The 24,334-nt window shown below is 40.6% G+C and overlaps 1 protein-coding gene across 1 annotated transcript in view; it reads left to right on the top strand.

Moving 5' to 3' along the window:
• The first annotated feature begins 8,824 nt into the window (after nt 1-8,824).
• LOC147896771 (uncharacterized) overlaps nt 8,825-24,334 on the top strand; it is a 32,105-nt gene continuing 16,595 nt past the window's right edge. The window contains exons 1-4 of the mRNA XM_087381147.1: nt 8,825-9,076; nt 22,939-22,982; nt 23,080-23,181; nt 23,614-23,739. Of these exons, the coding sequence (XP_087237273.1) occupies nt 22,956-22,982; nt 23,080-23,181; nt 23,614-23,739 (255 nt within the window). The 5' untranslated portion in view covers nt 8,825-9,076; nt 22,939-22,955. The remainder of the gene's footprint in view (nt 9,077-22,938; nt 22,983-23,079; nt 23,182-23,613; nt 23,740-24,334) is intronic.

Below are 24,334 nucleotides of genomic sequence, written 5' to 3'. Positions count from 1 at the left end.
TAATGTGAGGCCCAAGGGGGGGGGTCTTTATTTTTAGGTATGTTATAGTTGATGGAGCTAGTAACTATCATGATCAGTCTGTTGTTCCATCCATGCCCACTCCAATGCTCATGGAGTCTTTTAGAAGTGTGTTTGATGGCATACTAGCTAGTAGTGAATAGTCCATAGCTACACAATAAGCTGTTCTTACGAATCCAGTGTTTGCATTTATTCATAGAAAAGTGAAGGTTGTTATGCAAACATCAGTTGTTGTTGATACAAATTTTATCGAGATCTCTTTTGCATAGTTCTAAATATCAACCCATGATAGAAATTTTCTTATATATCAAGTGGAGTTATGCCACCAACTACGCATGTATGGAAAAGCTCGTGGAGATCCACGAACTTTCATCTTTTTAAGAAGTTATAAAATAGCTCTAATGGTAGGATTCCATAAAAGAAGAATGTATGGCAATCATGGACAACCAAACATGGACTCGAGGGGTTTTGTAAAGGCTACCATTGGCTATAAATGGGTATACAAGATCAAGCCTTCTATAGATGATCAAAATACTAGGTACAAGGCTATACTTGTTGTTAAGGGTTACTCTATGGAATGTGGTGCAAATTAATGGGCAATGTGGAGTGGAATGGGGGAAAGAGGGTGAGAAGGGAGCAATTATTTTTGCTAGGAGTGGATAGAGGTAGGAAGAAGGTGGCGATGGGAGTGGGAAGGGGGAAAGAGGGTGCCAAGTTATTGTGTTCCACATGGAAGTGTCACCCATACAATCACAATGCACTACTATGGTTTTTATACTACAATGAAAAAGCATTGAAGTAATGAGGATGCACATCATAGTGATGGTAGACATGTTCCTTAAGCAAATAAGAAATAAGAATAAAATTCAGGAGTAAAAAACTTACATGTAAATCATAGCACCTTCACATTCCCACTTTTGTTCATTTATGTTCTCCCTATTGTCTCAACCTGACAAGAGCTCCTTGTAGTCATAAATGTGATGCATCAATTGGGAGAAGAGAAACAAAACGAGATCCATATTTTCCACATTACCAAATAAGATTGATCAAGTGCAAATGAAATTAATAAAGGATATCAGATGCTAGATAATAAACATACACGTCAAGATTAAGATAATGAACTATCTGTATAATGGCTAGAATGAGAAGTTACCACAAAATCTTATAAAAAATACCAAATTTTAAATCTCTCTTTAGGCAATTCATGTGCCCCATCGGTGTTTAAAAAGGACATCTCATAGGATTGGCAACACCAACCCTTGAACAAGGACTCATTAGTAGTAAAGTGGGTGGGATGGGTGGCCTAATTTCTCCCTTTTGTTTCCCTAAAGGGAGGAACTTTTCCAAAAGGGAAGAATTTCCTATCAGCTCTAAAAGTGCCACCTATTTTTTCTTCTTCCCTTTTGGCCCACCCTTTTGCACACCGTTCACGAACTAAAAAAGCCCACCCTTTTGTACAAGCTCAAAAGGGCAAATTTTGCATGCCCTACTATTGCATAATTGTTATAAGCATGGTCAATTAAGTATAAAGTCTCCCCTTTCATACAAGTTCACAAGGATGGAATTTTGTGTGCCCTTTCCAAACTTGCATTGGAATTAAATAAAGGATTACATGAAATTTCTAGCACCTTGTGCTTCCCTCCATGTAGCATGGAGCTATTATATGCCCCTCTTAAAACATGGTTGAATAAGTTACATCTCATATTAATTTTTAATTGCTTTAATATACAATTGCATTTTACCATCTTAATTTTTAATTGGATTAATATATAATTGCATTTTCCATCTAGATTACCTTATAATGTGATTGTAAAAATGCAAGTGATGCTTCTCAAAAATCATAGGCATTACAATATGATATGATGATGGAAATGATGGTGAGCCATAAAGCTTGTTATATGTTTAATGAGATGCTAACTATAATAAAGCAATGAAAGCAAGGTCAATGTCCTTATGAAATAGGGGACAATAGTCATAGCAAGAAAGAAATAGAAGTATTTTTTTAATCCTTAGAAGTATCACGATGAAACATTGCATGCCATATATTAACCATCGGGACAAATCATCCATCATTATGGAAATTTTAAAAAGTTGACACAATGAACTGAAAATACCAACTAGTAGCCTGTAGCTATTCCAACGCTAATTTTGACACGACATTACAAAGATAAAGGCATACTTTTACAAATCTAAAATAAGTTACAATTAAATAAGTACAGTACATATTTTTCATGGAGAATAAACAAATAGTGAAGAAAACATGATTTACAATACATACTAGTCTTCATATTGTGAAGGCTTTGCACATTCTGGTTCCCAAGATTAACTTAGTATTCCAAATCTTTATATCACTCTAGCATAGGTAGTTCCTTTCCTTCTTTGAATTAGCACTATTTTTATCAAACTAATTGATTAGATCATCCTTGTAGCCATGATGAATCATATGAGCATGTCCATGACTAATTGTCCTATTCTTGAGAAAGTTATCCTATCAAATGTCTCAAAGGCACCACATGCTCTTTGATTTAGCATAGTTTTAGCAAACTAATTGATCAGATCATCCTTGCAGCCATGGTGAATCGTATGAGCATGCTCCATGTTCCATGACACAATAGCTTGAGGTTGGAAACAGATGATCCTTTCTACTTCATGAACATAAGTCCAACATATGAAGTCACATTTGTTGACAAGCTTATAAAATGAGACCATTTGTGGAGGACGGAAAGGCTTCCACGTAGTCAACAGTAGTAAAGGGGTTACCTAAGGGATAGCTACAAGCAGGTTGGGTCTAGCCTAGGAAAAAGATTTAATGGGGACCACAAACACAAGTCTGTACTTCCTCCCAATACTTTGCCTATTACTTAGCAACACGTACATTCGACAAGAAATTGGATAGTAGCCTTGAACATGGCCATCACTTTCAATCCTTAAGAAAAAAGGGATGAAATCATAGTCAAGGCAATTAGGAGTAGAGAAGAGGAGAAGGTTATGAGAGTGAAAGAGGGGTAAGTGAGGTACTGAGGAGAAAGGTTGATGGGGGTTGTTGGAAAGAATAGAAAGATGAAGAAGTTGAAGGTGATGGTGATTTGGTGGATGGTAATGCACTTGTGGTGGGATTTTGAAGTCAAGTGCCCCCCTTTCTAGAGCTATAGGAGGGAATTATCTCTCGACAAATAATCTTGGGCATTTCTAATCCTTATTTTTGAAATTAACCTACCGTTTCTTTTTTCATGCACCCAAACACACACACAAAGGAAAGGGGTGGGCATAGCCCTATACACAACAAATCTAGAACATCCCCATGTGGAATCAAACACCCACATAGCCACTCAAGTGGGCATATACTCATAGCCACTCTAGTGGGTGAACGCCCTTGCCATTGAGTTGCCACTATAGGGTCTAAATAAACCTCTCTGCACCAAGCATTACATAAAATAGACCTCCTTCTATCAAGCATTTGTAAAATTCTAAGGTGCAAGTCGTGTCTACTAGGCTCTATAGTTTCACTGAGGTATTTCATCTAATGGCTCACAACCATCATTGATTTTAGACCAAAATTTATTGCTTTTCATCTCCTATGTTCATTATCACATCTATAGTCCAGTTATCACCTGCTTGGCCTTTCGTTGGGGAATAATTCCTCCTCAAAACCTCGAGTCAAAAAGTCTCTACATTTGTCTTGTCCATCTTGGGGTTTTTCTTCTTTAAAATTCTTTGGCTTGACCATTCCCCTATGCCTTGTAATTTCTTATATGTTTTATATTTTTAAAATCTCTACCTACATTTGTTTTAGTTTTCTATAAATGGTTTTATAAAATCCAAAGTCTGTTTTTATTCTCTCTTGCTTCTACTTCTACAATGCCACTTTCTAGTTTAACCGTAGCTCTTCAATGATATCAATGATTGTTTATATCTCTTTTGAAAAGGGGGCAAACACCTTCCTGTTTTTCACCCCTCTCCCATATTCTCCTAGTTTTTTTAAATAAATAAATTGGCAACATACTTGCATAGAATGACCTTGAAGACATTCAATACCCATGGTCAAGTCTTCCTCACATGTTGCCTCACGGTGTATGCTTGTTGTGATCATAGCTCAAAATATTGCTTCATATGTTCCCTATTAGTACCATCATTGGTTTATAAAATTTTATCATTTTTCCCAATGATGTATTTTTTGGCATTTTCGATTCATGTGTCAATACACCACATTGTTTTTTTTAAAGGGGCCCCTCTTATACTCTACACATGTTATGCATAATAATTGTAAGCATAAATAAATAATATACCTACTTATTTAGATGTGTTTATATATTAACTCTCTTTCTCTCTAAGTGCCGACATATAAGGACCTACAAGGGTATGTATGGGCATATAAGGTTCTACGTTGACCTATGTGGGCATGTAAGGGCTTACGAACACCTATATAAGGTTCTACATGAGCCTATAATGGGTCTACATAGATATATGTATGGTCATACAAGGGACAACATGGGCATATATAGGGCCTATATGAGCCTATATCTACTTATTTAGATGCATTTATATATTAACTTTCTTTCTCTCTGAGGGATAACATCAGCCTAGAAGGACCTACAAGGGCATATATGGGCCTATAAGATGTACGTTGACCTATGTGGGCCTATAAGGGCTTACTAACACCTATATAAGGTTATACACGAGCCTATAATGGGTCTACACTAACATATATGGTCATACAGCATAGCAGGTGTAGGAGCTCCCCGTGTCAGTAGAGCAATTCTTGGAGTTCCCTGTGTCAAAGATCTAAGATAAGGCCATCCCACATAGACAAAAGTGATTGGCGATAGTCCAAGAATGAGCTCAAAGAGCAACCTTGATACGTTTAATCACCAACGATAAGTCGTTCGTATTAAACTACAAAAGGCAAATGCTTCTCACCCCATGGGAGTGGTTACACACTTGTCACACCATGGGAGAGGCGACAAGAGTGCAATCGTGATAAGTTCAATTACAACCGATAAGTCATGTATATCTAACAACAAAAAGCACATACTTCTCACCCCATGGGAGAGGCAACAAGAGTCACTTTGAGGCAAAATTTGTAAGTTTCAATTTTTTTGTCAGTTATTATTTTGATGTTCATTTGCAATCCTCTCTTCCAAATCTCATTCATGATACACAAACAGGCTTCATGCCTGGTAGAAGCATTTTTTAATAATATCTATTCTTTTTGGGAGTTTTCACATTGGGCCATGTAGAGCGGCCGGAGCTTTTGAAAGCTTACCGACAAAGTGGATAGGGGATTTTTGGAGAGTACCCTTCTAGACTTTGGATTCTCAGATGCATGGATCAAAAGGGTTTCCTCTTTGGACAGATCAGTCCACATCTAGGTGCTCATTAGAGGAGGAAGGGGGGAGAGGTTTCATAAATTTATTTGTGGTTGAAGCAGTGAGCTTCTTTTTCAGATCTTAAACAAACATTACTGGGCTTATTTCTATATATACCTTGTAGCACTATACTTGTGCGCACTTCAATTCATATTCATGAAAAAAAAAGGGGTAGAATGAGGCTCCTCCTTGGAGCCCCCTTTCGCTCGATATTTTTTTCCACACACAGTTATGGTGGCTGATGTTCATATCAATAGTGATAAATGTCAACCACCAATGCTTATTTTGGACAAAAAGCATAGAATGCCAATGCTTCTACCAACATTTCTATACCTATGCTTTACTGATGTGCTACCGACACATTCATTGATACAAAATTTTGATTTGTATGACGATAAGCACACCAATCTACTTGCAAGCCAAGCCTTAGCTTTAGTGCCACAACATGTGAGACTCAAGGCCATGCAAACATAAAATATGATAGTGCAAAGAAACGACACTCAAATGTAAAGTTTCCATTTGGTATAGGGTTTAATGTGGAAGAAAATCATCATAGATAGGAGACGCTTGAACTTCTCCATAAGAGGTCCATAGAAACACTTAATCATGATCAGAGCATGATCACAATATGAGTTTCAAAGAGGAGGTTAAGAAATCAATTGTAAAAGTCTTTATGTATATGCAAAGGGGTTGTGTCTCATGAGAGGGACAATCATCTATCTCATTAGAGGTCAATCAAGTACATGCAACACGGTGGAGGATGGTGACATATTTATCACTCATTGGCATGAAACTAATCAAGGTATTTTGTGCAAAAGATGGGGTTAGATGTGAGGATCAATCAAAGATATCTATGCTTATTGTTAAAGGAATTTCATAGAAGTATTTTAATGGGGGAGAGAGAAGAGGGGGAGGGGGGGGTAGGCTTGAGATTTGACCTGTACCCCAACAAATAATTTTGAGTGGCGAAATCCTAAATAGCCTTTGTTTTTGGGCTTTCTTAGACTTTTGAAAGGCAAAAACTGAAGAAATTTCAAAAATCTCAGTTTTTTGATGGCCACAATTTTAAATGGCCTTTATTTGATGGGCAAAAACACAAAACTGGCAATAAATCTTAGGCCTAAGGGCACTAGCACATGGATGGGACTAGCATGTCTTTAGGATAGGAAATCTATTTTTTATTCCATCCTAGACCAAATGGTAGGTCTAGGACAGTGGGAATAGCCACTTTTTCTCCCATTCTCGACCATTGTCTCAAGACCCTTGGAGCTAGAATGAGATCCTCTTTTTTAGGGATTGGAAAGCATAGAACAATGTGGTACGTCCTTATCCCCACCTGCTAAGGACACGAAATGATGCCATTGTCTCTCTCCCACCTAACCCATCCCTAATTAGGCATGTAGATATAAGGAGTATTCACGGAGAAGTTTTACGTTTGTGGATAGAAGGAGAAACCTATAACTTTCCACCTCACTAGTTTTCTTTGAAACTCTCCACGCTTTAAGGCCAAACTATTATTCAAACAAGAAAAGTATTATGACCTTTTGAAATTGAAAAAATAAATCTCTAATGTAGATTTGAAAATCTATGGTTTCATTGTACATAGTTTGCCTGTATTTTGTGAACAATGGCTAATCTGGCCAAGTAGGGACGTGGGCTTGTGTGGTTGCCACATGTCCAAAAATGTGTGGCCGTGCAAAAAAAAGAGCACTCATGGGATGGGTAGCCTCTACCCCCAGCCCATTGCTCGCCCACAAGCTGACAGCAAGATTCGAGCCCTTACTAGCCAATGATAAGGCACTCATCCTAAACCATGTAGACAGCTTCAGGCGAATGCAATAAATAAACCAGTTCTTCTTTAGGCAAGTAGCATTGTGCCATGAAATGAAATGCTTGCTTCTCATTGAGCCAGAGTCGTGGGTTTATGGATTGGAAATATAAATATTAAATGAAAACCCTCGCCTTAAACGGCACAAAAATGTCAAAATGTCTCCTTTTTCATGTTATTCAAAGTTCCCTCACCACACCGTTCCCATCGCTTTGCCTCTCCTTCCATCTATATTCCTTCTTTCCTGGCTCCTCTCGCTTGATGGCTCCCCTCTTCTTCTTTTGCACTCAATCGTTTCAGATTCCAATGAATCTATAGAGTCATGTGTAGAAGAACCTGCCCCTATACATCTTCTCGCCCCACAATACCGTCAAGGTCGCGGGTCGGTGGAGACTAGATCTCCAAGGGGAAAATCTTTTGGCGAGCTTTTTAATGTGAGCTTTTTTACCATTTCCTTTTTTTTTGCGAGCTTATTTTAGAAATCCATATGTGTTTTTGTTATAAGAAAGATGGGGAGGTTAGAAAGAGGGGGAGAGGATATAGGATACTATGCACAAGAGGATATAGGATATAGCATGTGGGAGGGGTGGAAGAGTGTATACTATGCACAAGGGGGGGGGCGGATGTGAGTGGCAGTAGGAGGCAAAAAATTATGGAAGATATGTCCATATTCAAAGTAGAAGGGAGGAACTATGGGAGATATGTTCATTTTAAAAGTGTATAATTTGAAAATTTTGACCTCATATTTGGATTCCTCGTTGAATTCCGGTCATTTTGAGTACCAACATGACCATATTCCGATAAAAATTGAAAAAATGGCGTTTTTGTCATTTTAGCCTGTTTTGGGCCTATTTTGAGTCTGCGCTAGCGCAGATTGAAAATAGGCCCAAAACAGGCCAAAACTGAATTCATGACAAAAACACCATTTTTAAATTTTTTATCGAAATATGGTCATGTTGGTACTCAAAATGACTGGAATTCGACGAGGAATCCAAATATGAGGTCAAACTTGTCAAATTATACACTTTGAAAATGAACAAATTTCCCACATGCTCTCCCTTCCCCTTTGCATTTAGTAGATGAACATAACTTTCACATTCCTCATCCTCTCTCTCCTCCTTGCACTCCTCTTTGCATACCTTATAAGTTCCCCCTCTACGTTCTCCACTATGATAATGAATATATGTTCCAACTCCCCTCCCCTCCCTTCTCCATGCCACCTTACCCATGCGCTCGTCCCTCCCCCTTTCCTTTATCTCCCCTCCCCCCCCTCTCTCCTCTTAACTGCAACCACAACCCAAACTTTCAACCCACCCCACTCCATGAACCCTCCCCCTCTCTCTCTCTCAGGTGAATGAAAAGCTCACAATATTCATGAAAATTGAAAAAAAGCTCATGACAAAAAGCTCACCAAAAAATCACACCCGATCTCCAACGTCCTATCTAATCGCTTTAAAATTCGAAATATGACCGTCACATTCCAGCGACACAAAATCTACATGGCACCTTCCCACAAACTTTGACGGCCGGGAAAGCTCACGTGTCAGCCCTTCTCGTTGAGAGCTAGCTGGATTTTAACTCCCAACCGCTGGCCGATCGCCGGAATCCGGCCGACTTCCGCCCCCAAAGGGCCAAGCATGGCCCTTCCCTCCTCCATACTTCCCTTCTCTCAACTGCCAATTCTCCAGAAACTTGACAATTCATCCTTTTCTCTATGAATCGTGGCATATGCTCTCCATTACCGAGTTCCATTCGCGGATCAGTTGCCGAAGACGAATCAATCGTGCAAATTCCGATCACGAACAGCAAAACGAGGGTTGGTAGTGTCATAGGCACCTCAACGCCACTGCTAACGCATGAACCAGTATGCAGGTTTTTTATGCATTGAGTAGATCGTCGAGGTAGCAACATCTATATGAGTGCGATGCTCCTTTCGTGATCCTCTCTAAGTTGTGCAACAAGCGCACGTCCAGAATGTTTTGCTGGAAAATTGTCCACCTTTTTCCTTCTGGTTCGTTTGAGAGCCCCAACAAGTGTGTAAAGACACTCAAGTTTTCTATTCTTCAGCAGCATAGATCGTGAGCCTCTTCTCCTTCAAGTATAGAAGCAGCGATGACGATGACTATGGTGATGACGACGATCTTGAAAGGCCCCTCAAAAACAGCAGCGATGGTCGACCATTGAAAAATAAAGGCTGTTGCAAAGCCTGACAAAGTGACGATGGAACTCAAAGGAACAACACGCCCTTGCTTTTCTTGCTAGCTCACAGAGGTTTGAACAATCCTCTACTACATTCCCCTGGACAACGAGCTCCTTTCCTTGTTGCTGCACATCTGCCTTTGCTTTTAGCCTGACTGTGTTGGCTGCCCCTGCTTTAAGTTTGACTGGGTTGGGTGAAGAGTACTCACAGGCAAATGGGCTGACCTCTAGATCTCTGCAAGAAAGTGCTAGATCTACAGGATTAACTCGCCCAAGTTTTGGAGTGTGTTGAACTCCCTACTTGTCCCACAGAAATGTTAAAAATACTCCATCTGATCTCTAACGCAATAATAATTTGGAGGAGCTGAAGCAACCAAATGTCAGGTACATTGAGGTGAGCTTAAATGATAGGGAAAGGGATTTTACCTCGTCTATGGCCGTTAGGCTCCGCCTGTGGACACCGCAACTGTGCAACAGGCATCCGACTAGGTTTATCCTCATTGTCATATCGGCAAATTCTCTTCTCTACGTGTTCCTCTTCATTGCTTTCTTTGGAGGAAGTAGTAGTTGTCTTTTTCAGAGGAAGAAATTCCTCAAGATCAGCCCTGTCGCTTGTGCTCTGTAACTGAAATCATTGTTCAAGTTGCAACTCACTTGAACTTGAGGCCGCCTATGGGATGATGGCCACATTCAGCCAACTGCTCTTTGGACAACACCTCAATAGCTGAGATAGAGGAGAAACAAAGACAGAGACAGAGAACTGCTCTTTGGACACCTCAATAGTTGAGATAGAGGAGAGATACAGACAGAGACAGAGACAGTAGTGGTGGCTCTGTCCCCTCCAAATCCAGAGTTTATGTGAATAACCTCGATTTCTCCCTCACCAATAGTGACCTCCATCATATTTTCAGTACCTTTTGCAGCATTGGGTATCCTATACACCTCCCAAGAAGATGTGCATAATGCCGTGCACGTAATGAATGTTTTGAAAGCATGTAATGACATAGGAGCCTTAAAGTAAGGCAGGCTTATACATCATCAAATATTTAGCAGTGGTCTCAAGTCAGATGTTATCCTTGCAAATAGTATTTTGGAGGTATGCCAAATGTGGAAATCTAGATGAAGCACATGAACTCTTTGACCAATTGCCCAATTTATGGGCTGTAATGATTGCAAGGTATGCAAAATATGGGCATGGTCTAAAATTGCAGGATAAGGGTATCAAAGCCTAGCAAAGCTACATTCCTGAGTGGCTCAACGGCTTGTGGTAGTGTAGGAGCCATAGCGATGGGCAGGTTGATGCATCACCGGATTGGCACAACTGGAATTGAAATAGATATGGCCATAGGGAGTAGTCTTATTGACATGTATGCCAAATGTGGACTCTTGACGAAGGACATGAAGTTTCGTATAGTGTATGAAGTGACATTACAGGGTGTGCAATGAGTGCAGGATATGCTGAGCATGGACAGGTCTTCTGGCCCTTAAATTTTTTGAAATATTAGGATTGGATGGCATTAGGCCAGATAGAGTGACATTTTTGTGTGTTCTTACAGTATTGGAGCTTTAGGGCAGGGCTGATGGATCCATGAAAAGATCATCTAGTGGGGGCTGAAACCGGATCTACTAGTTGGCAACAATCTTGCTGACATGTATGTGAAATGTGGAAGCCTTGAACAGACATGCAATGTGTTTGACAAATTGTAGAGTCCGGATATGCTGTCGTGGGGTGCAATTATTACTAGGTATGCACAATTTGCTGATTGCATTCTGGCAGGGCACTGTGTGAAGGAAATAAAACAGTCAGGCCCCACCTCCTGCATCCTTCTGGATGATCTGCTGTAACCTGCCCTGACATGTTATTGCAAACCAAGCAGCCTGCCATTGAAGCCTGTAAAACCCCTTCTATTGGCCCCATTTTGGTTGGGTATTGCGCCAGCTCATGTGCCCTCAACAAGGTCTATTGCTAGACCATGATACTGGCAGGGTGGGCCTTGAGGCTGCCCTAAATCCAATTGAATAAGGAGATCTATCTTGTGCTCGTGTGGCAGCCAAATTCATTTTGTCCCTGTGGTGTGATGGAAAGAAAATAGCTAGCTAGTTTGTCCGATGCTCACATGATGCAGAATGGGTAGGGCAAGGAGGCCCTGCAACTTATTTAAACCAGACTGAAGTCTTTGAGCTTGCATCTGCATGTTGAATGTGTGTGTCAGTCTTTTATGTTGCTGTTGCTAGCGAGTCAAGATGCAGTTGCATAGAATGCATTAATTACTGAATATGTGTAAAATGGCCAGGCTGTAGTTACTATTGAACTTTTTGAAATAATACACCAAGCAGAGTTATTCTTTTATGAGTACATGAGAGGGATCCAATCCACAAGAGTAGTCTGGAACATGTCCAGATCATAGCAATGGGATTTGAATCTGATGCTGTAGTGGGAAGCTCCCTAGATGTGGTCTCTTGAGTACTATCTATGCTACTGTTATATGAATAGGAAGGGGATGTAGTTGTGGGGTCTGATCTTGTCAATATGTATGGCAAGTGTCAGAGCCTAGATGATGCAAGGGCAGTGTTTACAGAGATGCAACAGTGGGATGTAGTCTCCTAGAGTGTTCTGATTGTTGCATGTGCTTAGAATGGGCATGGCAAGAAAGCCTTGCAAATGTTTGGCCAAGTGCAAACACAGAGCTCTGATAATAGCATTCCAGAAGATCACATCCCAGAGCGTTATTGATGCGTTTTGGATCCTAGATACTTTTTCAATGCCTATCATAGTTTGGTCAGTTGGGACAGTGACCAAACGATCCAGCATTCCAGGGCATTATGGATGTGTGTGCTGCTGTGGCAGCACCTAGCAGAGGGTCAAGTGATCCATGCCACTGTTGGCACAACCCTTCTCAATATGTGTGGCAAGTGTACAAGCCTACATGATGATAGGGCAGTGTTTGCGGATATGCTAGAAAGAAATGTAGTCCCCTGGAATGCCATCATTGCTGTATGTCCTCCTCCAGGTGAGGATATACATTTTGAGTACTTTAGAGACTCATACTTAGGCACGTATTACACTAGGATCTTGTTGGCAGAACGTTGGATATTTTTATGCTTCAAGTGCACTTGTTTTTTGTAACAAATATTTGTGGAAGAGGCTATCTTCTCCTGGGGTACGAGCTGGAGTATTGAAAATTTGATCCTAATAGTGGGAAGAAGTAGGGTGTTTGCATCTTCATTGGGTACCCCCTAGCTCTAGACGTTTTGGTTAGGGCGATTATTAGAGGAATGTTTCAGCAACCAAGATTTTGCCAAGCACAAGATGGTGGAGCCTTTGATTTCTTCCATCAAGGTCAAGGATCCTTGCAAAGAATCATAGTTTTCTGGGTTATAGGGTAGTCTCAGCTCCTCCAGTGCCAACATTAAGACCTATAGGAGTAGTTGGATAGCTTTTTCAGTGACCAGGCCATGCAGAGAGAATCTTACACAGGGATTTCTATAGGCACCATCATGTGGAATCATTTCTCTCTCTCACTTTGCCTGGAGCAGCCATGCAAGTTTACATGTACTAGGAGGAGGTTTGGGAACTTTTGATGGATAGGTTAGTGAATGCTCCAACTGTAAACAGCATTGCAACTATTTGGTCAAAGTGGTTAAAGGCTTCAAGCCAAAAAATATGACCACCATCTCTATTCTTATTGCTTCGAGTCATAGGTCTGATTGCTGATAGGATGTCGACACTACTTTGCCTCCATGAACAGAGACTATGTCATAATGCCATCGGTAGAATTGCGATCGAATATGCATGCCAATTTGGTAGACAATATGATGTAGTGAAAATAAGAAAGACAATCCTCCAACTTAATACATCTTTCTTCCTTATTGTTCAATCGCCCTGTCCCTTTTCTTATTGTTGCATTAACCAAGAAAGATTGGCCTCAGCCTTGGGCAGTTGTTGTAATGAGGTAGGTCTACTTAAAGTTCTTTGTGAGGGTAAAACTGCTTCTTTCTCGTGTTTAGTCGTGTCCAACAGGTAATCTACTTCTTCATAACATTAATCTATGCTATCATCATTAAGTTGTACTTGCATTTTTCTTTTGCAATATGCTAAATTTAATTTTCTAAAAACAAAACATGTGGTTGCAAATTGGTATCTACAAAATGCTAAGTGCTATTTAATTATATAATACAATAATTGGTTATCTCATTTCTAGAATTTAAAGTCAAGATTACATTTTTTAAATTAAAATGTTTTAGAGTTTAGCATATTGATATTTATAAAATGCAAAAGTGCTATCTAGTTATATAATACAATAATTGGTTCTCTCATTTCTAAAATGTAAAATCAATGTTACACTTTTTGAATTCTTATCTTTGTAAAATGTCTTCAAATTAATTTTGTAGCTCTATGGATTTCATAATTTGCAAGTCGTTCATTGGACTTTGATCTGGGACAACATAAATACAATAGGTACTTCTATGTTAACATTTAACTAATTTCACAAACATGAGAACATCAATTAGTAAAAAAGAAAAAGTAGCTTTTTATATTAGCATTCAAAAGAGGAAATGACAATTCAATTGAAGTTTTTAGAACATTTCTCAATACTTTATGAAAATGCTATTTTGTGTATTTATAATAAAATACAATTTAGCATTATGACTTAAATAAAAAGTGCTATGTACTAAATGCAAAGTGCTATATGTCAAATTCAAATTGCTACGTGCTATATTCAAAAATGCTAAACTAATATGAAGGAAGGACAGGTTCCTTGGTCTTAAAATTTTTGGAGAGGAAGCGTGCCAACTCTCCACCCACACAAACATGTGGTTATGTGAACCTAACCCCCAAGTTGGGTTGGGGGTTTAGCCCAACTCGAGGTTAGAGACCCTAGGAGCTTACCTTGAGAAAGTACGGGGAGTACGAAAGATGTACGAAGAAAGTACGAGATTGGTACGATGAGTTGGTACGAGATGTACAGAAAGGATACAATGGATTGTACGACAGGATGTACAGGGAGGTTACAAGAATGTACGAAGAGGCTACGAGGAACTGTACAGGACTTTACAGAGAAAGTACGACGGGTTGTATGGGAATATACGATAGGTTGTACGAAGCTGCAGGAGGGAGAGAGAGAGAGGGGGTAGGCTAGGGGGAGAGATAATAATACTCAAAGAGAGACATAATGAAATGGAAATGAAATAGCAAGAGTAATGAACAAAATGAAAGTACTCACATGTAGACCAAAGAGCTTGTAGGCTTGATACTTGATTTAACACTAGACAAATACAACTCTTATATAGAGCACACACACACATATGAATACCAATGCATATGGGATAACTCCCAATGTGACACGTGGCATCCATAGGACACACTAGACTAGAACTTACTAGAACACACCAAACTCCCTCATCTTGAGTCCATTTCCTAACACCTCCCCATGGATGAAAGATTAGTGACTACTGGAATGGAACCAATAACAAAACATGACAATGACGGTCATCGGACTGTGCAATAACTAGACATGGCTCCCATGCTAACTCAGAGGCAAGTGAACATGGCTTAGAGGCTAGTAAGCATGGTATAGACTCAGAAGCTCACCTAGCATGGCTCAGAGGCTCATCATGCATGGATGCATGACCAACTCAAAGGTTTAGGAGACCAATGCACCAACATCCTAGAACTCACATGCCAGGCCTGATATATAGACCTATCAAAGCCAATACATGACTCTCACAGTACATCCCCTCCTGGCTCCAAGGACTAATTAGGGACATGGAGCCATACACAATAAATATAAAAGCAATACATCATTTTAAGAGCATTATCCAAGGCAAAGGACCTTTATTGACTCAACACACATGATATATTGCATTCATTTTTTGGAAACATCCCAGGGCAGAGTAACCAAATAGAATATGCTTAGAAAATATATGGATCATCATCTCCATTGTCCTTTGGAGGGAAAGAGAGATGTCGGATTTCAGTAGTAAGAGTATGAACTTGTGTCGGAGAGTCATCATCTTCATGTCACTCGTGGCTGTTGCAACCCAACTAGCATGGTCCTTAGTTTGCTGTTTGGCAAGCTTCTGGTAGCATCTATCCTTCATATGACCAAGCTTGTTACAAAAGGTGCACTTGAGAGGCTTGAATGACCTTGTCTTTCCATGTGCTGGTGTAGACCTGGGTTTCCATCTGTTGGTGGAGGTAAAAGCCTCTGTAGTATCTGAAAAAAGAGATCGGAGATTCTTTGTTGTGACCATCTTTTTCGAGAAGAAGAGTCACCATATTATTGTTACCAAAAAGATTCTCGAGACGAGCCCATATCGCCTTGGCCATTGATTTGAAGTCGATGTGATGAATCAAAGTATCATCAAGGCAAAGTCCGATGATAGCAATAGCTTTTGAGTTGTGTTGTGGAAGCATCATCCTCAATAGCATCCCATACATTTTCTTTCATAAGGAGCACCTGAACCTTAGTTTGCCAAGTAGGGAATCCTTCCCCCTTGAACTTCTCCACGAGCAATGAGTTTGAAGAGAGAGAACTCATTGTGTACCTCGAAAAATGGCAACTTCAGTTTTCAGCACTTTAGGAGCGGAAAAAGAGATGAAACTGAGTGATGGAACTGAAGGCAGAACAGGCAGAGGATAGAGATGTCATCATGTGGGGATGGAGTAGCAATTTGTGGGCAAAATGAGAATAGCTCAGCTCATGTGGAGAAGAAGAGGCGATGAGCAGCAATGGCACGCATAATGATGCCAATGGTCGATGTAGCAGCGACTCTCTTCAAGTAGGTCGTTTCTTCAAAAATGGACTCCAAATGATGTCGTTTTTAGGGCGAACAGTAGTAGAAACATCTCCACAACAGCAAGCATCTATTTTCTTCACAAAAAAGCCCCCAATTTTCAAAGTTTGATTCTTCATTTGCTGATGGAGTTCTTCCTTCAGCCAGATTTGCTTTGTTGTTGAAGTAGCCCTTCTTGTCTTTGATCAACCAATTAGCTTCTTCTTTTGTAGACTTCTTTTCCTTTCCATTCGCAACATTCCATATCCCCTTTTTCATAAGCATAAACTTAGCTTTTGTTTGCCAAGTATGGAAACTAGTTCCATCAAACTTATTAGAAAAGGTCTTAGCTTCCATGGCAAGGTCTTACCCGAGGGTAGTGTCTAGTGCCTTACAAGTGAAATATGAGCAATAAAAAATAATCCTTCAAAGAGTGACAACTTGAATACTTTGACTTGGATTTCTCTATGTGACTTAAGTAAATGTCAAAGCATGAGGCAATTAGTCAGAACAACATTTATGCAAGATGTCTAAGCAAACACCAGAATTACAGCAAGCTATTGATTAGCTCTCATAGTTTTGTTGTAGCCCTGTTGCTAACAGAAGTCAGGCCATGAAGTTTAATCCCACATACTCAGCTGTGCACAGTTTTTTCTTACTCCATTCAGCTTCTGTATGCATCAGGGAGTCATCGATAAATATTTGCAAAGTTAATGACTTGAAGTTTTTTAGTTGAAGTACAAAATGATGTCCTGAAATCAGTGACAATCATTTTGTACTTCAACACCTGACATTTGGCACATAAAACTTTTCATTTAGCTTACTTCATTTTATAAATTCAATTGTATAAATTTAGAAAATTTTACACAATGCTATCCTATTACTCAATGGAATAGTTAGTCATCTTTTCTTCTTAAAAAACTTTAACACAATCTTATCTTCTTACTTCATTGTATAAATTCAGTCATCTTTGGGTATGTAGCATTATGCGAAATGCAAAGTTGAACTCTCCTTGATCCACGTGTCATGGTTTTATAAATGGAAAATATTAACTCTAAATGTTTGGGGAATGGTAAGAAAATACATCTTATTGCCCAAACGTTTAATATGTTTATAACATTCAAATAAAACTTTACAAAATGATTCTACCAAATTAAGAAATTCATCTGAGACATATTCTCGCTCAATACACCTACCTGCTCGGAACTAGTTTTATTCTTGTAGTGTCCACAAGCCATGTAATGGGGGTCGGCGGGGGAACGTATTCCTGCCAATAAAGTGGTTGGAATCTTGTGAGCGGCCAACGGGTGCGAGCCAGATTCCTGTCACATTTTCGGCTAGAATGCCCCGACTCCCCAATGTGGAAGGTTGGAGTGAGGTGAACACTTGGGGATGTGGCATGGTGCGACGATGATGTGGCATTCATAATTGCCACATGGCACAGCAAATGTAGGGGGCCAAACTCCCATAATGGGATGACACGACTGAGATTAAACCTTAGTCCTTCAACCATACATTGGCTGCTCACGGGATTCCGACCACTTTCTTGGCAAATGCTCCGACTCCCCCATGTGGAGGCCTGGAGTGAGGGGAACACTTGGGGATGTGGCATGGTGCGACCATGATGTGGCATGCATAATCGCCACATGGTGCGGCAGCATATGTAGGGGGCGAGACTCCCATAATGGGATGGCACAGTTGAGATTAAATCTTAAGCTTGTTCTTCAATCATAATAACCCTTGGATTTACAATAATCCATGGCAAAGATTACAATGCGCGTCAACTAACTAATAAGCACAGAAAATTTATCTCAGGACTTCGCCGTTATTTCTACTCTCGTAACGAATCGATCTTCTTGTGCATGAGATAGCGCAATCAAGTTTGAAGTGTGCAACGTACGTCGGCGGGCATGCGAGCCTCTAAATAGCCCCTGGCCTGGTCTGTCGTGCACCCAACGAGTCCAAAAGTCACCATCAGAATGCGGATGCCACAATCGCTTCGTGACGATCCTTTTCCTCTCTTGTCATTCCTTTGTCCGCAGTACTCGCTTCTTATCTTACGTACAAATTTCTTTATCTGCCATGGCAACTCCATCGTTTAATCAAAATTTATCTAGGCCCGTTAACTTAACCACATTGGTCCGTGCCATATCCCACGCGTTTGGGAGTACGTAAAATATTGCTTGCTTGAATTTCAGAGAGTAGAGAGACAATTGTAAGCTTGGATAAAGAACACAAGACTAAGGGGCCAACCCTTATCCAGATATTCTTTATCCATGAAAGATATCCAAGACTGAGAAAATACCTCTCAATACTTTCCAAACTTCACAAACGGTGGAACTTGACCACTGGACTGACAAGGCTGTGTACTAGAACAAAAAAGACTACTTTATGTACACGTCAGCCAACAGGCTATTCTCTTGTTTCTGGGGTCTCCAAGAGGGCACTACAATCTTGAGGAAGATTGTCACTGATTTCAGGACATCATTTTGTACTTCAACTAAAAAACTTTAAGTCATTTCCTCTACAAATATTTATCGATTGACTCCCTGATGCAAATGGAGTAAGAAAAAACCGTGCACAGCTGAGTATGTGGGATTAAACTTCATGGCCTGACTTCTGTTAGCAACAGGGCTACAACAAAACTAAAAGAGCTAATCAATAGCTTGCTGTAATTCTGGTGTGGCTGGCTGCTTAACGGAGCAAGAAGGCTGGCTATGCACGAGAGGAGACCATGGAACCGAGCAATTTCAGCAAGTTTTTACTGGTTTGGGGGCTTTTTTGTGAAGAAAATAGATGCTTGCTGTTGTGGAGATGTTTCTACTACTGTTCGCCCTAAAAACGACGTCATTTGGAGCCCATTTTTGAAGAAATGACCTACTTAAAAAGAGCCGCTGCTACATCGACCATTGGCGTCATTATGCGTGCCATTGGTGCTCATCGCCTCTTCTCCACATGAGCTGAGCTATTCTCATTTTGCCTACAAATTGCTACTTCATCTCCCGCATGATGACATCTATGTCCTCTGCCTGTTCTGCCTTCAGTTCCATCACTCAGTTTCATCTCTTTTTCCGCTCCTAAAGTGCTGAAAACTGAAGTTGCCATTTTTCGAGGTACACAATGAGTTCTCTCTCTTCAAACTCATTGCTCGTGGAGAAGTTCAAGGGGGAAGGATTCCCTACTTGGCAAACTAAGGTTCAGGTGCTCCTTATGAAAGAAAATGTATGGGATGCTATTGAGGATGATGCTTCCACAACACAACTCAAAAGCTATTGCTATCATCGGACTTTGCCTCGATGATACTTTGATTCATCACATCGACTTCAAATCAATGGCCAAGGCGATATGGGCTCGTCTCGAGAATCTTTTTGGTAACAATAATATGGTGACTCTTCTTCTCGAAAAAGATGGTCACAACAAAGAATCTCCGATCTCTTTTTTCAGATACTACAGAGGCTTTTACCTCCACCAACAGATGGAAACCCAGGTCTACACCAGCACATGGAAAGACAAGGTCATTCAAGCCTCTCAAGTGCACCTTTTGTAACAAGCTTGGTCATATGAAGGACAGATGCTACCAGAAGCTTGCCAAACAGCAAACTAAGGACCATGCTAGTTGGGTTGCAACAGCCACGAGTGACATGAAGATGATGACTCTCCGACACAAGTTCATACTCTTACTACTGAAATCCGACATCTCTCTTTCCCTCCAAAGGACAATGGAGATGATGATCCATATATTTTCTAAGCATATTCTATTTGGTTACTCTGCCCTGGGATGTTTCCAAAAAATGAATGCAATATATCATGTGTGTTGAGTCAATAAAGGTCCTTTGCCTTGGATAATGCTCTTAAAATGATGTATTGCTTTTATATTTATTGTGTATGGCTCCATGTCCCTAATTAGTCCTTGGAGCCAGGAGGGGATGTACTATGGGAGTCATGTATTGGCTTTGATAGGTCTATATATCAGGCCTGGCATGTGAGTTCTAGGATGTTGGTGCATTGGTCTCCTAAACCTCTGAGTTGTCCGATGACCGTCATTGTCATGTTCTGTTATTGGTTCCATTCCAGTAGTCACTAACCTTTCATCCATGGGGAGGTGTTAGGAAATGGACTCAAGATAAGGGAGTTTGGTGTGTTCTAGTAAGTTCTAGTCTAGTGTGTCCTATGGATGCTACATGTCACATTGGGAGTTATCCCATATGCATTGGTATTCATATGTGTGTGTGTGCTCTATATAAGAGTTGTATTTGTGTAGTGTTAAATCAAGTATCAAGCCTGCAAGCTCTTTGGTCTACATGTGAGTACTTTCATTTTGTTCATTACTCTTGCTATTTCATTTCCATTTCATTATGTCTCTCTTTGAGTATTATTATCTCTCCCCCTAGCCTACCCCCTCTCTCTCTCCCTCCTGCAGCTTCGTACAACCTATCGTACATCATACAGCCCGTCGTACTTTCTCCGTAAAGTCCTGTACAGTTCCTCGTAGCCTCTTCGTACATTCTTGTAACCTCCCTGTACATCCTGTCGTACAATCCGTTGTATCCTTTCTGTACATCCCGTACCAACTCGTAGTACCAATCTCGTACTTTCTTTGTACATCTTTCGTACTCCCCGTACTTTCTCAGGGTAAGCTCCTAGGGTCTCTAACCCTTAGTTGGGCTAAACCCCCAACCCAATTGGGGGTTAGGTTCAACTAGGGAGTTCTAAAGAAATAGCCAATATGGAATGGCCTACCCTCTCCTCCAAATCCCGTTCAACTCCATCGACCTCAACTATCAGGACTTGGTACTCTACAGTTGCAGCTATGACACCCTCTCCGTATGCACACAATTACTTGCAAGAAGGGTCCAAATGACCGATCATTGGATAACATGAACATATTTATTATTTGCAACAAGCAACCAGAGAGTTAAGGCGTAAGCTGGTAGAAGTAAAACCTCGACTTAAAGTTCTAGAGGGACCTGGCAAGTAGGCAGTAATTGCTGAGGTTGTGAACTCGTGTAAGATATCTCCTGCTACTCCTCAACTAGTCTCTACAGTCAAAGATATGGTTCATACTGAAGTAGAATCAATCAAGAAAGAAGTGATTGAGGAGTTCGACACAAAGGCAAACAAGACTAATATCCAAGAAGAGATCAAAGAACACGAAGCCAGACGTGAAAATGCATTGAAGATTAGAGTTGGGGGGGCTCCCTGAATGATGGTTCAAAGATGATGACTCTTTCAATGTGACTTTAGCACATGTCAAAGCAGCCATGCCTAATATTGAATGGAAGTTTGATGATGATAATGATGATGATGATGATGAAGACGGGACAACTAATCTCCGGCACTCCAAAGGACATGCTATTCTTACGCTTAAGTCGTGATATTTACGGATCAAGCTTCTTCGACAATCTTAAAAGTTGAAAGGGTCTAGACCAAGATATGGCTAGCTGAGAAACTTACACGAGTTCAATTGAAGAATAAGGCAACGGAATTATCTAAAGTTAGGGCTGCTAGGAAGGATGGAAAATGGGCAGTTTTAATCAAAGAGTTTAAATCCAAAACTCTCGGTCTTAAACTGATGTATGGTTGATTACTCTTTCAGACTATTATGCAGGTACTCTAAATAATCAGGGTTGCTTTTGCACTCCCTAGGAGCTGCCATGTGCCCTCCCTAAAGCATATGTACTAGATGGTTTTTTGTTGTCCCATAGACCTGTTGGTCTCCCGTGGACATTAATAGACTTTCTTTCTTTCTTTCTTTCTCCACCATGCACCTTCAACAATCCCATACTGCCAGGTAAGACGTGAAGTGTGCTGCCCACATGGCAGCCTATGCGCTGCCCATGTGGCAGCCCTCTCTTCTTGGTTTTCCCTCTGAGTTTGCTACCCACATGGCAGCCTCGGCGCTGCCCATGTGGTAGCCCCATTAACCCTAAGTACACCTCCCCCATGCTCTCCTCATTTGGGGGCTTATAGATGGGGAGGGTTACTTTTCCAACAGGCTGGAAGGAAGGAAAGAAAATGGAAAGGCAAAGGGCGCGGAAGGAAGTTGGGGCTTTTATGCCCCAACCGCTCTAGTACTTGGCTCCTTTTTTTGGCTCACACATAACCCCAGCCTGGCCTACAGTTTTGCCACGTAAGCTTGCCCTTAATCTCTGCATACACAGCAGTTCTGCGAGCCTCTCTTCTCCTGGATCTCTCTCCCTTCTCAGCAGCCAATCTCCATGTCTTAAAGGATGCTTTGCTGGCTGTGTGACATCCTTCCCTCAGCTACATGTCAGCCTCAATTCCACAACCTGTATTGACCATAGGGCAGCCTTCGTGGATGTTCCTTTCCACCCAGATCTTCCCATGTGTAACCACATTTTAGGATCGAACTCTTTGTTGGGTTTGTGTGTATTTGCAGTTGTCCACCTTTCTGTAGCATTTGCTCATACTTGTTGCTCATTGTCTTTTCTTAGGAGGTCTCATATTGTACTCTAAGCTGTAAAACCTTTTTGGATTGTAAGCTGAAGCCCTTGTTTTGACTTTTCCCAGTTTACTCCCATAATGTTGTCATGATCTGAAGGTTTGCCACTTTTAAAGTTTCATTAAATGCAGTATGTCTAACCACAGCTGGCTGCTTGCATGGCGCTCTATGCTTAAAATCTTTATGTGATTGTTAATGCGTTATCCTCACCACTTTTGCATGGATAATTGATCTAGATAAAACATTTAAGCTCCTAAAACTTAATCTGATTGATCGCTTCTTCCTAGGGTCTCCGTGAAGCTTTATGGGAGCAGATATGCCATCAAACAAGGTAGTTATGTTTCCTTTGGCTGTCTGATCACTTTAGGAGTATTCTCTTTTTTTGATGCTCCACCAACATGCCACTCACATCTATAAATATTGTGTAGAACTACAAGGGGGAGACAGTTGGATTCAATGACAACAAACATCGTGATGATAGCAATGCAGAAGCTTGCACAACGTTGGAGGCACATAAAATAATTGATCAGGTGACCTATATTTTGCAAACTTGCAAGGCAGATAAAGTAAACAATTAATCCCTCGCTTGGTCTAGTAACAAGGCAATTCTATTGCAAATTTGCACAATGTTTTTGGGATGCCATGGGGACTTTCATGCATGCATGCAGCACCTATGTGCGTGCATGAATATGCACATATGGATGTGTGCACGTTTGTATACATATGCACGCATGTATGTGTGCATGTCTACATCCATGCATGCATGTATGTATGCTCATCTCCCTCTCTCTCTATGTGTGTGTGAGTGTGTGTTTACATGGGCTATAACAATTTGTGTTAGTGAAAGGCTGCTGCCTTGTATCAGTTCTGTTTGCAAAACAAATATTCCTGATTGTACTAAAACTTATTGATGCAAACCAACACTACTCTCATGACCATGAATGTTACCTTTCATTCTCTAGGAGGCTGCAACAGCTGAGAAACCAACTAAAGATGGGGCCCAAAGGATATATGAACGAGGAGAGTGGATTTCGTTGGGTAGTGAGAAGGAAATCGATGCAATGAATTTGAAACCCATGCGAGAAAAGGTTTGTCTCATAAATTAATTTGTGAATGACCATATCATAATTAACCCAAATAAATGATTGCTTTATTTCAAATTGGTTTTATATGGAAGATCATCTATTTTAGACTTGTTCTACATTTTTTTCAGCCTCTTCTTGTGTCATAACTCCAACACATTCCTTATTTTGTGTCGCAACACCAGCATTTGTCTCAACTTGTGCTACAAATCTAACTTTTTCTAGTATCGCCATCACAATATGAACAACACTCCAACAGCTTGATTGCTAATGCCTTTACTGCCGAATTCCAATGATCATGCTTGTGAGTTTCATGGTATTAGAGAGTGCTCTAATGAAGATTAAAGAGACTCCAAAGGTGAACAAGTATATCCGGAGCCTCCGTCTAAGGCTATTGCGATCAAGTTTGGGGCCTATTGATGTCTTTTACCTAGAAGAGGCCATACATTTGCAAGATATCGTAAGGTTGTGGTAACACCTAGTCGGAACAATCTCATGTAGCTGATCATTCATTGGTGCCATGATAGCCATGTGTGGGACCTCCATGTTTGGAGAAGACATACGAGCTTGTAATGCCAAAGATGAAAGAATGTGTTTATGA

The sequence above is a fragment of the Dipteris shenzhenensis genome, chromosome 11 (genome assembly GCF_047967505.1).
Source record: "Dipteris shenzhenensis isolate YYH24624 ecotype China chromosome 11, Dip_SZ_1.0, whole genome shotgun sequence".
NCBI lineage: Eukaryota > Viridiplantae > Streptophyta > Polypodiopsida > Gleicheniales > Dipteridaceae > Dipteris > Dipteris shenzhenensis.
This window is presented reverse-complemented; position numbering and strand designations above follow the sequence as displayed.